Source organism: Botryllus schlosseri, chromosome 6 (genome assembly GCF_051294905.1).
Source record: "Botryllus schlosseri isolate E-star chromosome 6, Bs_hap1, whole genome shotgun sequence".
Classification (NCBI taxonomy): Eukaryota; Metazoa; Chordata; class Ascidiacea; order Stolidobranchia; family Styelidae; genus Botryllus; species Botryllus schlosseri.
The window spans coordinates 24080878-24099685 of NC_137241.1; the positions used below are offsets into that span (position 1 = coordinate 24080878).

The 18808-nt window shown below is 41.8% G+C and overlaps 2 protein-coding genes across 2 annotated transcripts; one reads left to right on the forward strand and one right to left on the reverse strand.

Moving 5' to 3' along the window:
* The first annotated feature begins 26 nt into the window (after window positions 1-26).
* Window positions 27-16417, forward strand: LOC145441679 (WASH complex subunit 5-like). Its single transcript, XM_080319599.1, has 26 exons — window positions 27-183; window positions 247-424; window positions 491-575; window positions 1300-1400; window positions 1456-1654; window positions 2469-2621; window positions 2689-2802; window positions 6698-6869; window positions 7553-7677; window positions 7739-7868; window positions 8933-9081; window positions 9513-9646; window positions 9709-9895; window positions 10062-10202; window positions 10753-10938; window positions 11319-11396; window positions 11464-11565; window positions 11744-11868; window positions 12503-12586; window positions 12650-12831; window positions 13758-13944; window positions 14469-14615; window positions 14679-14758; window positions 15351-15507; window positions 15970-16057; window positions 16118-16417. Exons 1-26 carry the CDS (start codon window positions 27-29, stop codon window positions 16175-16177), a joined length of 3501 nt encoding a protein of 1166 aa, XP_080175725.1. The 3' UTR covers window positions 16178-16417.
* Window positions 2527-6133, reverse strand: LOC145441814 (uncharacterized). The gene is made up of 4 exons (XM_080319751.1): window positions 5708-6133; window positions 5302-5627; window positions 4587-4807; window positions 2527-4080 (listed from the first exon to the last, which is right to left on the reverse strand). The coding sequence occupies exons 1-4, from the start codon at window positions 6070-6072 to the stop codon at window positions 3322-3324; spliced, it is 1671 nt and encodes a 556-aa protein (XP_080175877.1). The 5' UTR covers window positions 6073-6133; the 3' UTR covers window positions 2527-3321.
* Window positions 16418-18808: the final 2391 nt, after the last annotated feature.

Below are 18808 nucleotides of genomic sequence, written 5' to 3' on the forward strand. Positions count from 1 at the left end.
TCATAAAGTACACTGCTGTTTAAAACATGGCACAAGATTTCCTGGCAGAAAACAATCTCTGTGGGCGAGCCATTTTGGGTCTCGTCAGCCGCGGAAATGCAGTAATTGCCGAGATCCTTCGGCTTTCGGACTTCATACCATCAGTTTTCAAGCTAGAAACCAAAGAAGAGCAAGCAAGATATGGTATTTGCATTTTGCCTGGACTATAGTTTAGTGTATATATGCTAATTGTGAATCAATTTCCAGGCAACATCATCTGTGACTTTAGCTATTTCCGTGCGTCGGAATTCTATGAAGACAGAGTCGAAAAGAATGAACCGTTACAAGACTTGGACGATGAATTCCGAGAAAATCATATCGGCATGCTCACGAGATTCTATTTGGCGTTCGAAAGCATCCACAAATATGTCATGGATTTGAACACGTGAGCTCCGTTGAACTTGAATGCCCATTTTTCAGTGGTATTCTTTAACTTTTCTTTCCTTTGTAGTATTTTGGAAGAGCTCAATGAGGGAGTGTATATTCAACAGACCTTGGAATCCGTTCTCATCAACGAAGATGGAAAACAGCTCCTTGTGAGATGATTTTGTTATTGCATTCAGGAATAGTGGTCTTGATTGATATGTTGGTCAATGGTAAATGTTAGTTGAAGAGCTTTGAGGAGTCATTGTCAATGATACATCTTGCAATTATTTTTTTGTTTACTAACGCACTCGATGACCTGTGGTTTTTGACGATTTTCATTCTAAAAATATTAAACAAATCCATCCAGAAATTACTTTTTACTTGATTTTTCTAAAAAAAAGGCAGATGAATAGTTTACTCGGGAGAATTTCTTGATACCTGGACGGCAGTTTGTTACATTCGCTCTACCAACCATAAGAGGGCTTTTATGTTGATATAATTTCTAGCATGTGAACTTGGTTTTCATGGGAACTTCAGTTTTCTTAGGCCTACGTTGAAACAACAAATTACAATTATTTAGGCTATTTAGTAATGCAAAATGTGCATGGACATGTCTTTCTGTCTAGTGTATTACCAAACTCGACGTATTTGCCGAATATTACGGTTTAAATACCAGTAGGCTAATGTTTTTAAAGGTTCACTTCATTAGACATCTTGAATTTGCAACCACTTCTATGTTGGTGTCGAATTCGTAGAAGTATGCAGCTGCACTTGTTTGATTATATGCGAATTCTCAGTTTTGAGTATTTGTTCAAAAGCTGCATGGTTAGTCTAGAAATGTGCCACATTGAGCATATACAGACGAACTGAAAACATTTTATATATTGCATTTAGTGTGAAGCTCTGTTTTTGTACGGTGTGATGCTTCTTGTCATCGATATGAAGATTGATGGGTTAGTGAGAGAGCGCATGATGGTGTCATACTACAGATACAGGTACGTGTGGCACATAACTCACTCGTCAAAACGGTATGCTCGCTATTTCTTACAGTGGCGCTGCTCGCAATGCCGGGTCCGATTCAAACATCGACGATGTGTGCAAGCTCCTGCGAAGCACGGGTTACTCGCAGGTGCCTGGGGCCAAGCGACCGGTCGGATATCCGGAGAATTATTTTTCGCGAGTGGCCGTCAACCAAACTTTTGTGAGCATGGTGATCGGTCGACTGCGGTCCGATGATGTTTACAGCCAGGTAAAGCAAGGATATCGGCAAAATATATCTGACAGTCAACATCGTTATCTGATGATTTTCCTCAGAGGTGGTGAAAGATGTCAGCATTGGTACTGAAGTAGAAGTAATGCTGTAAATTTCTCATCCATGACAAGTAGAAGTAGCCATTTCCAAGATATGCCAAAACTACTTCAAGTGGAAGCAGTGAATGAAGCTATGAAAAGTACTCAGAGATAGTTTCTGAAAGTTGAATTGGTCAAGGCCTGGCATACTTTTATGGGTTACCGTAATTGGAGTTTGAGGTGGCTATTTCGTAATTGCAGGACCCATCTTCGCGATTAATGCGAAATGACTCGGTACATTCCAAACTGGTGTAGTTATTGAGAATATATTCAGTTACTGTGATACCGGGACTATTTTGCTAATTGTTACCGCAATCTCACTCACAAAGGTTATGTAAATCTACCCCAAAAGGACTTTCTACTTTATATAATCCAAAGTGTAAAAAGTAATGAGTTTGCCAAAAAAACATTTGAGTAGAAGTCGAAGTAGTTTTAAAACATAACCACTTGAGAAGTGGTGATAGGCAAAACCTACTTCAGTAGCCTACTCAAAAAACGTAGTAGAGGTACCTACTTTGTTACAGGAAGTATCTGCCACCCGGCATACCACTGTAAATGCTGAACGTATGTCTAGTCTGACCACCATTGTCATGATCGATCAAAAGTTGAATTTTTCGCCAAATTCAAACTTTCTTACCGTTTCCCATTTACTAGGTCTGTACAACTGCTAGGTTATTACATAGCATGTGTTTGATACTGAATTCTTTGCACAGATTGCCGCATACCCTCTTCCCGAACACCGCAGCACTGCCCTGGCCAATCAAGCGTCCATGCTGTACGTTTGCCTGTATTTTTCCCCGGAAATTTTACAAAGTCAGCAGGCAAAAATGCGAGAGATTGTGGATAAGTTCTTTCCGGATAATTGGGTAACTGCAATGTGCGCGGTTGTATTGTTGACTTCATATCCTTTGACCTATTTTTCGTTCCGTTCAGGTTATTAGTGTGTACATGGGCATTATTATCAATCTTATCGATGTTTGGGAGCCGTACAAGGCTGCCAAGACTGCGCTGCAGAACACTCTCCATCAGAACAACGTTAAAGAGCAGGTATGTATACCAAGTGCACGCTGTACATATACACAAAATTGAGGTGCCAGTTACTGTGTTGCTTTTTACTCAGTAGGAGTAGAAGTAGTGACGAATTCTACTCAATTATGAATGGAATTAGCGATTTCCAACTACTTAGAGCGAGAGTCGAAAATGAAAGGCCTGAAAAGCACACATAAAAAAATCCAGATTGCAAAATTTAACAGTTTTGCCTAAAAAAATGTTCAAGCTGAAGTGTTAGTAATCATAATACATAACTACTTTTAGTAAATAGTGCAAGTAAGACACAACCTACTTTAGTAGGCTTACTTGGAAAAAGTAGTACTTCAGCACTGACCAACTCTGACTATCGCTAGTCCTTATGAACAATATTAAGGCCGCTCGACGCTTATGAATATGCACAAATTCAAAATGTCACTCGCGTCACGAGTCGTTGTTCATCTCTCAAGTAACTGGACGTCGTGGTTTTGATTGACCCACACCTCGATGCAGTGGGAAATCTTCGACATCAATATATTGTCATTTGTCTGACCAACATTCTGGCACTGGCAACGGTCGGATTGCTTTGTCTTGTCTCAGCATATCCAAAGCGGTCCCCTTGGGCACTCTGATTATCCTAGGTTGTGAAGGCTTTCTCCCGTTGCTCGCGCTTCCCGATTTGGCCCACGTCAATGCTTTTTCGACGGCTTTAAACTTTGACAAAGACAGCCTGTTATTTTTTTGACGCGCTTTTAATTGTGGCGTTTCCTCCATTACTCTTGTTAAGTCGGTTTCTGTTGGTTTTGTAAACGTGGTGGTTTGAGTCTCGCTTATTACCTTTTCGCTCGCGACGCGTGCAGCTCTGTTCGTTGCGGCTATTATCACACAATACAGGATGGCCATGACCGTTGCACATCCGATGAGAATGTGATATTGCCACATTGGTGTCGTCACACATTCTTCTGCGGTTGCCGAAGCCATATTTCGGTAGTTTGTTCTCTCTGACATCAAACCGTTTGTGTGGCATAAACTGCACGACCATTGCACCGATCCGATAGCGTTTTGGCTTGACGAGGTGTCGTTTTCGTACTTGATTTGATAGTCGTAGTACACGATTAGTGAGGTTTTGTCGTGACGGAATGAGAACTCTATCTCGTCGCATAGTATTCCTATTGATTTGTGCTTCTTTGTGCATTCGAACGATACTTTTGAACGCGACGATGACAATATTTCGGCCGCTGACGTGATGTAAATTGAGGTGGATCGTTTTTGAAGGATGACGCTTGGAGCTTGGTTTGTCTGGAAATAATATAATCAGCTAACTGGTTACAGGAGGTGGTCACTTGGTCAGTAACGAATTACTTAACTATTTCTGCTTTTACTTGAGCAGCTCTTTACTTTGGATTTGAAAAGGTACAAAGTTGTTTTTGCATCATTTTTGGTCACTTTTAAATTGAAGTTGTCACAAGTTGTCCCGTCTCGCAGTAAATTTTGTAAGTACCCATCTCTGATTAACTGCGAAAGCATGCGACCTCCCTCCCCCCGACCAAATCTACTTTTCATAACTACTCACACGGGTACTTGTCGGACAATGCATTTTCTACCTCCACTGTAAGTGGTGTTAATATGCTTTGGCAATCTTTGCTTCCGTATGCCATCAGTAGACATTTATGGCATTACTTCTACGTCATCTCGACCCTCTCTGCTGGTTGCTTGCTGCAGTGGGATGGAAGATTTCGCCATTCTTGACATAATACTATTATACTATCCAAACGATGGATACTCCTTCCGCGGCAGGCACTCACCAGCTTATATTCTGTTCCTGCCGCCGGCCTCTCTGTCCTCAATTGACCCACTGCTACCAGAGACACCGCAAACAACCACAGTGCTCCCACCCCCGATAATATCGTCAAAGTCGAGCAGAGCATAGGAATCGGACGGAAGCGCTTCAGAAAACTACCGCGCTTGCTCATCTCGTATGTCGCGTTCGTTGCAGAAATTGTGATCAGTATCGGTAGAATTATACCTGGTTAATAATGGAAAAGTGTTATAAATCGTGTGTCTGACTTGCGATATTTGATGGAACTCGCTACATGAATTTGAATTTTGTGTTTGTCGCCGGAAATGGACCAAAGCCGTCCTGTAATACAAAACCATGTAGTATCTATGATACAACTTTTCGATCACTTAGCGACTTGACACTTCACAACTGGAACATTTGTTTGTCTGACTCGACCCAAAGCATAGAAACTAGCCGTGAAGCAAAAGTTGTAATGTCCTGCTTAAATTTCGAGTTTAGGCCATGTCATATCCGAGCAGAGGTGGTCAAAGTAGTCATCGTTTGTACTCAAGCACAAGTAGGCTAGGGATTTTGCGGTAAGTATTCTAGGCCTACTTATTGCAAGTATGCAAAACCTCTGTATCCAAGACATCAATTTATCATTGATTCATTGGTGTCTATCAAACCCAATTTGCCTTTTCTAACTAAATGCAGTTCAGAAAAATGTCATTATACTATACCTGCGATTACTAGTTTTGCTGTTACGGTGGATTGTAATGTCGCGGAACAGCGAACAATGTACGAATACATTGGGTACATGGACACCGGTCCGATAACTGACAAGTAGATTGCGCCGAACAGGATTTTGAAGCTCTGAAATATGTTTCTCTTCCGATTACACCCTCCGTCTTGGCAGCTGTCCTCCTGAATCAATGATATTGTGGTCATGCGGTATTTTGGTATGACTGCACGTCTGTACCTGTACGATGTCAGCTTGGCTGGAACATATGTTGGTGGTGTCCTGGTTTTCTGATGTGGTTGGCTTGTGGCTACGACTACAGTCTTGCTTATTGTCTGCTATAATCAAGATCCCTGCAATGAGACAATCAGTAAACTATTCTGCCTGTCTGAAGAAACTTGCTTTACTCACCTTTTCCGTTGATCCATAGAAAAATTATAGACGCTGTCACAGATATCAATAGAATCCCACCAAATGTCATCCGAACTCTGTCCTCTGTTGACAAAAACATGTAATGATCTGCGTTATTTTGTTCTTCGTTAAACTTACCAGGCTCGTAGAAAAAGTCGATTTTGTTGAAGAAATACAGATAAGATATATGCATGTCCAGCGGGATGTTTATCAACGTGCACATAATTGTGACAAAAAGCAGCCACTCGTTGCCGTGTTCGTAGAAATTCTTCAGTGAACCGAGCATTGTTGTGAGGAAGAAGTAACCCATCCATCCGTAAAACGGCCTCCATACTGCAGAACAGGTCTTGGATACAGACATCTCTTAACGAATATTCGGCTGACGGACGATTTTTGTTAGTTACTAGTGCAGAACTGTTAAAAACAAAGATCATTCGTCCCCAATATCCTGTAATTTTTTGGCAATCATAATCAAATAAGTAGCAGCATGCCAGCAGCCATCATGCAATCCTGGTTTACTGCTCGTTTACTCTGAATGATGCATCGGGAGACTATGCGATTGCTATTTCTTTTCTAGCCGTGTAAATTTTTCTTTTTGCTGTTTTGGGTTGTCAGGACTGAGAAGATTTTTGCGTATTTTTGAATCATCATTGAAAATATTTCTGGTCATGAATATTCAAGTCAATGCTCGATGCACTCTGTGGCGCTCGCTGCGAGATAAAGCGGGGTGCATTATCTATTTCAGTAGTCAGTTAGATCGAGACTGTGTCATGCACGGTAGATGTGCTGCATTATAATTCTGTATGAAATTGATGATTTACATTTGTGCGTTGGATTTCCCCGTTGTCCTTTCACATTGTTTTACGCTACTCCATGCAGGGTTTCTGGCATGGCGACTTTCAAGATTTGTGACGTTCCATGCGAATCTGAGTTTCATTGACGCAGACGCATCAATTATTTCTGACAGCCGCATTAAATTTTCATAGAGTGGAAAGTACTCGAAGAAACTGAAGAGCCTGATGCCGCAAGTGGAGCATTTTCTGCAGGAAGGCGTTTTGACTGAGGATTACGTTCTCGATAATATTCCCAAGATAATGAACTGCATGAGAGAGTGCAATGTTACCTTGCGGTGGCTCATGCTGCATACAGTAGGCAACAGTAAGTGAACATGCTAAATTGCGCAAATGTGCGTCCAGGGTCTTGAACTCGTTATGCATTTGAATGTAATTGTCTGTTCGTTTACATGTAGGCACACGCTCTCCTGTTCCATGTCAAATTTTCGTCGTGTGGTTCTCTCTTAAATATCAAAATTTTCAGTTGGTTCTGTTATAAAAAGTGATTGACATTAGCCAGTAATGCTAGCCGGTTTGCTGATTTCATAAGACGGTTATGTAGAACCGGTGTAAGGCGGCTGAATCCGACCACTTGCAGCCATTGACCAAGGGGTGTGCAAATCCACTGGATTCTTAGGGATGACGAATTTGAACGGACTAAATATATCTTGAGGGGTATAGATGGTCTAAATTAATGTTTGCCATGTTTATAATTTATTAACGAGGCTACAAGAAAAAACTGGTACCAATCAAGACATTGATATGATGAAAAATTTCGCTGTCTTCAATTTATAAAGTATCTTAAAAGGCTTTGCAGCAATTTGTTTACGTTTGGTTTCAATCTATTGATTGAATTTTTTGAAAATGACAGTATTCTGACTAATTATAGCTTCAATTCTGAGATTTTGCATTATTGATTGAGTCGTGTCGGTCTTCTGACTAGCAAATAGCTATCTGTCCTTAGGGATCTGTCATGTACTATTCGCAAACCAATCTTCCGATGTACAGAACTGGACCATATCAAGAAATGCAAGCAAGTCCGCGAATTAGTGATCGCCACCTCCGCCTTGAAGTCGGCCAATATCTTCCAACTCATGCTCAGCACGGCGCAGCTGGAATTAAAGATGACTGACGTCAGTGTGAAGGTCACCCTAGCCGGGCTGAACGATTATGAACCTTTCTTGTTACCGTTAGATGTTCAAGAAAATGCTGAAGGAGAAGGAAGAGAAATGGGAGTCGCATAAGAAAGAGGGCAAGGAACGCATGACCGAGCTGGCCGAGGTGTTTTCCGGGACCAAACCGCTGACTCGCATCCAGAAGAATGGTGGGTTTCAGCTTTGATTAAATTGTTGTCTAATATTTTACTGCAGGACTTTCTGGTATAGAATAAAAAATGCATTCTCAGTGTACTATAAGTAGGGTAACTTAACAAAGTATTAAGTTTTGTGCTGCGTTTCGTTACTAATAAAAGTTTCATATATTAGCTCAATGTTTGCTGTGAGTGTGGCAGAACTGATTCTGGAGTGAATTTTATAATCTTGGCTCGAAAAATCTGCATTGTGGTCCTGTGTGTGAAAGTTGTACACATGTAAGATTGGGTTTTCCTTGCCTTTCTAAGCGACCATAGCATCACCTTCCCGGAGGTGCTCATTGACAAGGTACTATGTAGATTTTGTCTGCTAGCACATGTTGGTGGTTATGTTTGTAGACTGGAAGATTTTTGGGCAGAAGTGCAGACTTTTTATAGTTCCCACTTTTCTAAGTAGAAAGTAGTTTTGGGATATGTTTGCATCACATTTATGGATGAAATTGTGATAACAATCGGGTGAAACAGCTAGGGTTGTAACCAAGTCACAAGGTTCCAAGTCGCAAGTCAATCTCTCATATAGTTTTGACTCGAGTCAAGTCGAGTCATTTTCAATTCACCACCGAGTCAAGTCCAAGTTGTCGAGCAGAGGGTCAAGTCCGAGTCATAGTATTGTGACCCGAGTCCAAGTCACTGTGTTAACTGTTCAGGTTTGAGTTCGATCCGGTTCAACCCACTTTCATTTGATCCAAGTATCAGGACTGATAGACGAAATACCAATAATGTGGGGACTTTACTGTTCTTCGAAGTCACAATGAAATGTCGGTCTTGGCCGTCCTAGTCCCGAGTCATATAACTTGGTTCCACCCAAGTATTTTTAACGCGTCTTAGAAATTGGTACTTCTACTTGTCATTGAGTGGAAACTTACAGTGTTGCTTCTACTTGAGCACCAAGGCTGCCTACTTTTACCAACTCTGCTACTACCTTTACTGCATTGTGATTGTTCTGGTACCAAGTTTTTGCTAGTTCTAAGATTTGCGTACAGATTGAACAATTATATTCTGTCATTCACGATTTTTAGATCACTTGAAAGCGTGGTTCGAGCAAATGTCGAAGCAGATCGAGTCGTTGGACTTTTCTTCGTCTACATCTTCGGGCAGAAAGATTGTTCAACTGATGCAAGCCTTGGAGGAAGTCCAAGAATTTCACCAGTTGGAAACCCACTTGCAGGTCCCTATTAGCGATACAGAAAATAACAATCCGAGATGCATCAATCCAGACTTGCAATGAATCCATTAGCGGTCACTAGCAGAATGCATTCATGCGGAAAAGTGACTGTTTTTTGCGGACGATTTTGATTTAGGATTGTTTCAACAGTATTAGTTTAATATATAACAGCTTAGTTTAATATCTAATCCTGTCAAAGTGTAAGTAGTTGATAAAAATGATGATAGGTTTGGATTCGTCATTGAAGCATCACCCAAGGTTACTTTTATTACTAGCGTCTCTCATTTCGCACTCTGACTCAATAAGTTTGATTTGTCTCTCAATGCGATTCTGCCTCTCCTACTTTTCGGAGTAACATCATCAAATATTCTAATAGTATCCTGCAAAGGCAATATATCGGTTTATACACTAAATTATCCATTTTCATCTCACAGGTCAAGCAATTTCTCTCCGACACCAGACAGTATCTCCACCAAATGATTCGCACCATCAACGTAAAGGAGGAGGTGCTGATCACCGTCGAAATTATCGCAGACCTGTCCTACGCGTGGATGATTCTCGACGAAAAGTATACAGTGTTTGGCGATCGATTTTCCAACTGTTGCAAGTAACGAAACGGCGTAATTGCAGCTACACAGGACACATGCAAGCCGGTATCAAACAAAGCCCGAGACTCGCCATTAAGTTACGAGCCACTTTCCTGAAACTGGCGTCGGCTTTGGAACTTCCGCTGCTCCGCATCAACCAGGCGAACAGCTCGGATCTTGTCAGCGTTTCGCAGTATTATTCTGGCGAATTGGTCGCGTACGTGAGAAAGGTGCGTTCCGGGAATTGAAAAAGGAATTTTTCAGTTGTGCTTCTGTGAAGTCATAACGAAGTCGCAAAATCGAAACATTTCGGATGACTTGACTATTTTGCTTGACTTAATTGAGTCAAAATTTTCATTTACTTAGTGACTCGATTGCAACACTGCGTCTTGACAGGTGCTACAAGTCATACCGCAGACAATGTTCAGTCTGCTGGCTCAAATCATCAAGATTCAGACGGAAAGCATCGCCGAGCTCCCCACGCGTCTGGAGAAGGACAAAATGCGGGATTTCGCGCAGTTGGATGCCAGATACGAGGTGGGACTCGGGTGGTGCAGTAACCAGAGGTGGAAGCAAACGTAAAGCCGTAAATTTCCACTCAATGACGACTAGACATAGCGATTTATAAGACATGTCAATATCACTTCTGGTATAAATGGAAAGTGAAGGTCTGTACTATGTAGGTACATGAGTAGTTTCAAAAAGTAAATTTGGTTGACGGGTCACGTAATCTTAGCTAATGACAATACAAATAGGGGCGGTTTTCGGACATATATCAATTTACAATGATACAGGGGCTATTGCGGCCAGTCGTCATGACAGTTTCTCTCATAAAAGTAATGCAATCATATCCCAAAACTCCCTTCTACATTGCGAAAACTAAAGTGTAAAAAGTCGGTAGTTTTCCCTTGAAACTGTTGAGCAGAAGTGAAATAATCTGAAAACATAACCCCTTGAGTTAGCAGTACAAGTTCGAAAAACCTACTGGAGTAGGCAACAACGAAACAGTAGAAGTAGTTTGTTACTGACCACCTCTTGCCCCTTGGCGATAGTGCCGAACCCTAACGCGTTCACTACGTGCCGGCAGGTCGCGAGACTCACCCAAGGGATATCGGTGTTCACGGAGGGCGTGTTGCAAATGAAGACGACCCTCGTCGGGGTGATAAAGATCGACCCCAAGCAACTGCTGGAGGACGGTATCAGGAAGGAACTGGTCGTGAAAGTGGCGTCCGCCATGCACAGCTGGCTCATTTTCAACCCGAGACCGAAGGGGGTAAGCGGAGATGATTTTATAGTGCCCGTGCGGGAATGCTGCCTTAAAATTGCAAGGAGTTGAAAGATCTCTTAATTCATGTCACAGATGACGGGATTAAATATATTCAAATCTTGTACTGTAGAACAGTGCTCTTCAACCTCTTTTGGCGTGGTGAGCTGCCTGTATACCTAGAATTATTCAATGTAGGCCTGTGTATATAATCGATAGCTAAATGTATAATAAACACCCGATTCAAATCCGACCAAAATCATTACATCCTTTTTATTCAAATCAAAATGCGTGCTCACATTTGGCTCTAGTACGAGATTTCAAAATTAGAAATAGCGAATCGTGAAGAGAACCTTCCAAACGTTATACGGTCATTCATACTGTTTCAGCCGAGTGAACTTTTGCCGAAACTGCAAGGCCTCGGTAAAATTATAGACGGATACCGCCGTTCCTTCGAGTACATACAGGTGAGTGCGTGTAGCCGATTTTGTAGTTGCTCGATTACCCGATTACTGTGACTCATCTACTCTACAGGATTACGTGAATATTTACGGCCTGAAAATCTGGCAGGAGGAAGTATCTCGCATTATCAATTACAACGTGGAGCAAGAGTGCAACAGCTTTTTGAGGCAAAAGGTATGTTCCCACGGAATAACGCATTGCGCTCACCGCAACCCTGCCCATGATTAGGTCAAGTTTTGAATACTCACCGATTTTCCTTATATTCTTGAAATATCTTTAGAAATTGATTTTCATGCACATTCAACATACTAAACTCTTTGGTTTTCGGAAATTGATGTAATTTATATTGCAGATTCAAGACTACGAGAGTGTGTATCAGTCGAAGGAAATTCCCATCCCGAGGTTCCGTCCGACCGATGGCGCCGTGAATTTCGTCGGACGTTTGGCAAACGAGATTTTACGCATCACCGATCCAAAGTAATCCTCAATTTTGAATATGTGATTACAATATAATTATGATGGTCCTAGTCAGAGATGTCCCGAGCCATTGTACATGACTTTAACCGAGTCATGTGACTGGACACTAGGACGGCCAAAACAGACATTTCGTTATAATTTCGAAGAATAGTAAAGTTACCGCATTAGTATTTCGTCTATCAGTACTGATACTTGGAATATAGGGCCGGAAACTTTTAAGATGGGAAAAATTACTATATTATGAATGCGAGTAATTCTATATCACTCGATCAGAGTTGAAAAAAGTGGGTTGAACGGGATTGAACTGAAAACTGAGCAGTTTAATAGTGAACACAACACAATATGACAACACAATACAACACACACAACACAATATGACTTGGAGTCGACCCTCTGCGCGCTGACTTGATACGGTGGTGAATTGAAAATGACTCGACTCGACTGGGGTCAAAACTATAAAAGTGAGATTGACTTGTGACTCGGAATCTTGTGACTTGGTTACAACCCTGCTACCGACTGTCACTACTTGACCACCTCTGATCCCAGTTATGTGTTGTGTTTCCTAACCGGATTCCATCAAATTATGACAGTCCATTCAGTACCAAGTTCTGAATAGCAATACATGTTTTCTTAGAACCTCGTCCTATGTCGACTTGCTCAACACTTGGTACGACCTCCGCACCAAGCAAGACATTATTGACAACAAGATGTTTTCGAGGTACGTTAACAAACCGGCTTCACCTCTCCAGCAAGCGTAACTTGACTGATTTTATCCTTTCAGAATACAGACGAGTCTTGGAACGTACGGGCTGTGCGGACTGGATCGACTCTTCAGCTTTAAGATAGTTCAGGAGCTGCAAAAGCTTCTGCGCTTTGTGCAAACGACTGTTGCGAAAGACAAGGCCACCGTTGATCTCATGACGTCGTTTTCTAGAGCTGTCAACCCGCTTTATGGACTTGTAGGTGGGTTTCATCGATCAAGGTTTTCAAGCAGACGTCCCGCCGCTCCTGGTCCGTGTAATGATTTTTGCCAATCAGTGCAAGAGTTTTAAGTAGTGTTTAACCACGTTTGTTCTCTCACGACACACAAATTCATGATTCGCCACGCCGGAGATTGTGCTAACGAACGTTAGTCGCCAGCTTTCAAAAATCTGTATTATTCGGAAAGATTTTGCATCATAACCAAAATCTGAAGCGATTTGACGTTAAGATACTAACTTTTTAAGCCGAATCAATTTTGTTCCATTTGAATTAGCTCGATGTTTGAATGAGTACTGGTCCATAGAGACACAATGGTTGGTCACCAGTCACCACTTTGTCAAAGTACACTCAGTGCACTATTCAGATCAGTTATAATTAATATTAGCGGTTCTCGAAGTTCAAACCAGGGTTGTAATGACTCGAGTCCGAATCCAATCGCGATTTTTTGCCGACTCGACTTCAGGCAATTTAGGTATTGACACAATCAAGTCGTGTGACTTGAGCCTCGGGCGGCCAAGACAGGCATTTTGTTGCGACTTCAAAGAATAGTAAGATACCACATTATTGGTATTTCGTCTATCAGAACTGGTGTTTGTAAAATAAGGTCAGAAAATGTGTAAAGTGAGGAAAATTAAGATATTATGAATGCGACGCATTCAATTTAATGCAAACAGTTTAGTAAAAAAGTGAGTGGAACTTGAAAATGAACAGTGAACAAAATGACTTTGACTTGACTCTTTGGTGATTTGAAAATGACTCGACTTGACTCGAGTCAAGACTATACAAATAAAATTGACTTGTGACTTGGTTACAATCCTGGTTCACGCACAATGCATGTTTCCCAGCTCATCTCCGTTCAATGTAACTCGTCGTTTTCATCCTGTTAGCGATATTGTGTTCTCTCGCAGAGAACCCAGCCAAAATCTATCCGGTTGTTATGCAAAAGATGAACCGCGGCTACAGCCCCGTGTTTCTGGAGGCTATTCTTCGCGTCGGACAAATTCAAATATTAAGAAGACAGATCGCCAACGAATTGAACTTCTCCTGCAAGTTCGACTCCAAATTTCTGTCGTCCGCCCTGGAAACCATGAACCGGTAGGCAATACCAGAGGCGGTCAGCAACATAGTACTTCTACTTTTTCTAAGCACTTGAATTGGTTTAGTCTAATTCCAGTCCTACTTGGACAGTTTTTCGGCAAAACTACTTGCTTTTTACAATTTAAATTTCGTGTAGTAGAAAATAGTTTTGCGATATGCTTGCATCAGTTGTATGAGTGAAACTATCATGTCAACTTAGCTAAAAAGCTACATGTTTCACGATGAATGAATATATCTACAGAAACTGTTTCTGTTTCGTGTGCCATTGGTCATTTTGCATTAGTCGCGAAGGTTCACACTGCAATTTCGAAAGCGGCCACCTCCGATTGACTACTGAAAGTATGCGCTTCATCAACTGAATGTACTTTGCAGATCTTCGAGTAATTTTGATTTGTCTCCGAAATCGATACTTCAGCTTTTAATCGAGTAGAAATTCACGGAGTTACTATTACTTCTACTTGAGTAGCAATGCTGACTACTTTGTTTGAGCATCTCGGCTTGAGAGACATGAAATATTACAGGGCCATGCTGACCGCCGTAAAGGCTCATTACCAGGACCCCGCCAAGCCTTATCCTAGCGAGGAAAACCCGGTTTTGTACGAGCTCGCTACGTATCTTGACACAGTCGGGCTCGGGTACCCTCTGGATAAGATCTACGTCACAACCAAGTACGCGTTCTCTGCAGTGCCGAGTATGAGCCTGTCGTACGAATTACCTCTGTGTTGTTTCAGGCGCATACCGAACTTTGCGAAATTCTGTTTCATCATGACGATCGCGCAGCTGCAGAAGCTGATGTACAACAAGTCGTTGTGTAAGTCTGTCCCATTTGGCTCTTACTTAAATGTCGCCATGGTAATTAAGTATCTGGTCTAACTCTTTGAGACAGGCGGCGTGTTGGTAAATATACATTATACATAACTGCAAATGGGGTCAGTAACTCGAGTGGCTCTGTTTTTGGAACTGAAAGGACTTACTTTATCACTTTGATATTTTGATAGTAGAAAATAGTTTGGGATAAGTTTGCATCAGTTCTATAAGTGAAATTGTCCAGAAATAGCCGCCTCGTAATGAAACCTCGTATATTTTCGAAGATTGTCTCTATTTTTAGTGTCAGTAATGTTTCTGGGTAGTCGGAAAGTTGCGTCTGCGATTACCTGCAAAAATTTTGTGACCACTCCACTAAATCTACTTTTTAAAACTGTTCACTTGAGTAGGTGTACTTTCTACTCCCACTTCAAGTACACAGTACACATCCGCATTCGATTTAGTCGTGGAAGTGTTTGATGTGGGCTGGTTCGAACGTAGCACGGATATGGACCGGCTCTATTGTGCCAATGGGAGACACTGCTACATAATTGTCGTGCGAAGATGGGTTTCTCCAACATAATCGTTACAATTTGCAGGTGGTCTGACGTGCAAGAAGATCGCGGATCCGATCGACGCGCCCCCGTTTGTTATCGGTATGCATACGCTGCTGAAGCAATTCCATCCGGAAGAGAGTGAAATCTTCCTGGCGTTGATGGGGCAGTATATTCGCTCTTACGTCAACAGCGGAGTCGGGTGAGTGAGCAGCAATGTTATTTCATTATTAGCAAGTTTGCTACTCGTACTGGAGGGGGGGAGGGGTATGTGGGTCGATTCGAAATACCGGTATGTCATTTTCCTTGTGTTTTGATTGAAGGGGGTAAGTGGAGAAAACGTTGGTCGCGGTTTGGCAGATACTCCACAACTATTTAGATGGCTAGCATCATAATTTCGAATTGTATATTCTAATGTCGTCTCCACTCATGGCGTTACAATGTATCTGTAGAGAATTCTTACCCCAAATTTGCAGCCGCTGTGTAGTTTCAGTCTGGCCCTACGCCTATGCGTGCGGTAATATTGTTTATGCTACTAGCAGTTATGTTGGAAAAGTTTTGAGCAATTCCGCAGTCGAATGTTCGTTTCCTAACTATTCATATCATGTAGCTACAATGCTACATATTGTGTTTATGTTGGTGTTAAGTCGCTTTCCTCCTCCAGCTCGCGGATGATGGATTTGTCTCCCGAAGTGATCAACTCCCTGTCGTTTATCGAGGACTTCATATACTACGGTAAACTCGACAGACAGGTTAGTTGACAATGTTGTTTGACCGTTTTGTTCACCCACCAGCCGCTCTTCCGGCTTTAGGTCATGGAGAAATTCGTGCCCGCCTATCTGATGGACGATTTCAGAAGCTACGTATCCTGATCCTCACAAGCTTATCGCTCGTAAATCAAGTGCAATATAATCAATCTGTAACACGTTTGCAATAAGATTTTCACGTTTGTTCCCATATTGACAATATTATACTGTTCCGATGCACACATCGCCGATATTGGCAGCCTGTGTTTTTCTGCTATCGATCTAGGCTCAGAGGTAGCCGATTGAAATTGCAATGGCACGTTGTCGTCATGATTCGAATTTTGTTTATTAAATGTCTTCGCAGTATCTCGATATTTGTGGTCGTTTTTCATTGGGAATTGGCAGAATTTAGTGAATTACCAAATGAAAACGCGCTCCTAAACTCATATTTTGGATGCGCTGCATTATATTAGTGAATTGCGTCACAATCCGGGCTATCTAAGTGCAACATCTCAATGTGGTCATTGCACCTCGCCAGGCGTAATAAATATGTAAGCAGCTTCATTGTGAATGTTGAACATATTTTCTCGACTAAATTCATCGTCCGTCCACTTACAGAGACATTTATTAGCCGCGTTGGCCATTCTGCTGCTCTAAGCGGGCAGAGCAAGCGCGACACTGACGAAGTTGTCCCACATTCGGTTGCGACTAGGGCTGGGCAAAATCGAGTACCCGAGTGATTCGATTCTGAATCACGTAAAATGCTTCGAGTTGAGTAATCGAGTATCACTCATTATGACGTAATAACAGAATGTAATATATCAAAGTTCAAATATGTATATTTTATGCGACCACAAAGAATATAATGCCTGTTATCCATCACATTAAAGATACTTGGGTATTTTTTCGACCATACCGATGTCATTGCACTTGGTGACAATGTTGTGGGATGATCATGACTTCAGAAATGTGCTATTTCGAGTAACGTTCGTAGCTTGGTACTATATATTTCGTATGCTAAGATACGGCCAATCAAGGTTTCAAGGCTTTAACAGTGAAAATTAGTATCGAAACTATAATTCTCGTTGATAAATTAACTTTCAATGGCGAGGAGCGTATAATTTCAGTACTCGAAAAAATCGTTTTTTACTACTCGACTCGAATCATTAAAATTGATACTCGATTCAGATTCGAGTACTCGAATCATTGTGCCCAGCCCTAGTTGCGACAAGAAGCGCAATTCGTGCACTGATCAGTGAGTCGTATAGGCTTTGCTACAGTAATCACACTGACGTCCGCGTGGTCTATGGTCTTCAATCGAACTTCCGGATGGATTGGTCCCCAGATCGCTCTATATCCTGAGTCAAATAGTATCACGGGATTCGAGGCAATTTCTCTCCATAACAACCTCTAGCTCATATTACGCGATTAACGCAGGAGCCTATACGTGCCTTATATATATGACTAAACCACAATAATGCGAAGGCAGACAATAATGAAGCAATATCTTCATTCCCAAGTCGCTTTTCTGCAATTGTAGGCCTACTAATTACTGAAGTGGTTTTGTCGTTCGATTGCGCCTACTTTCGCGGCTTTTGAAGCAAAATTGTCAAGGGTGAAGTGAAGTCACTAATCACTTGGGCGGAATCGAAAAAATCAATGGCTTCCTCCCGGGATCAAATTCCACAACCACAACACGTAACTTTTTGAAATGTGCGTACTAACGCAATGTCGATGATATGGTTCATCAAAGATTGGGCTGTACTTTCAGAACTCAACGGGCACGACTGCGAGACGATCATATCACGCGATAAATTAGAAAGCCTTTTAATAAGGTAGCATCCGGAAAACCTGCATTACATTTTTGCAATCGCGAATGCACTCTAGGACTGAGCTCTCTATATTAAATGTAGGGCAATTCTTACGTGAAGGCCCTCAAATCAAGAACACCAAAAACAATTGTGCAGGTAAATCGCGGGAATAAAACTTCCGCTAATGGAAGAAATAATCGAAATATACAGTTGTACACGCGAAAATAGTGTGATTTCCCCCCATCGCACTCGAAACCAGAACCTAGCTCAGACTTATACCGCGGTATAAATCCAGTACAACATTTTAATTCAAATTATGCATGCACGTAAGATTCATGACCGCGATGTAATTCCGAGCAGGGCCGTAACAGCACTTCGTCAGGCCCCCCCAAAACGTTGGTGTTGGGCCCCCATATGATGATAAATTGAACTTCTGGGAGGGCTTGGCCCCCGAGCCCCCACTCGGACTATACGCTGTTTGCCACTAGCCTACTTATAATCTACGTTGGAGGCCGTTTACTGAGTCAGCTTTTCTCGCCTAAATGCGCGAAGCGCGAAAAATTTGTATTATTCATGATTGAATCGGTCAATATGGTCGCAAATTGCATACATATTGCTATCAATTGTTATCCTGTCTCTGCTCACGTAATCAGATTTACTGTTAGAGCTGTTGATTACAGGTGTGTTTTAAAAGGTAGGACCCCTCAATAATAATTGAACATCATCGGGTGTATAGGCTACCCGTTGGCAGGAACGAAGCAGCACTTCGTCAGGCCCCCTCAAAAAAACTTGGGTCTTGGGCGTCCATAGGATGATAAACCTACCACCAATCACGTTGTTCGCTGTTGCCACGAAATTAGTCGTATTGTTTAGTGAGCCTGCGCTAAGCGTGAAAATTTTCGATAATTCATGATAAAATCAGTCAATAAGATCGGGAATTGCATAT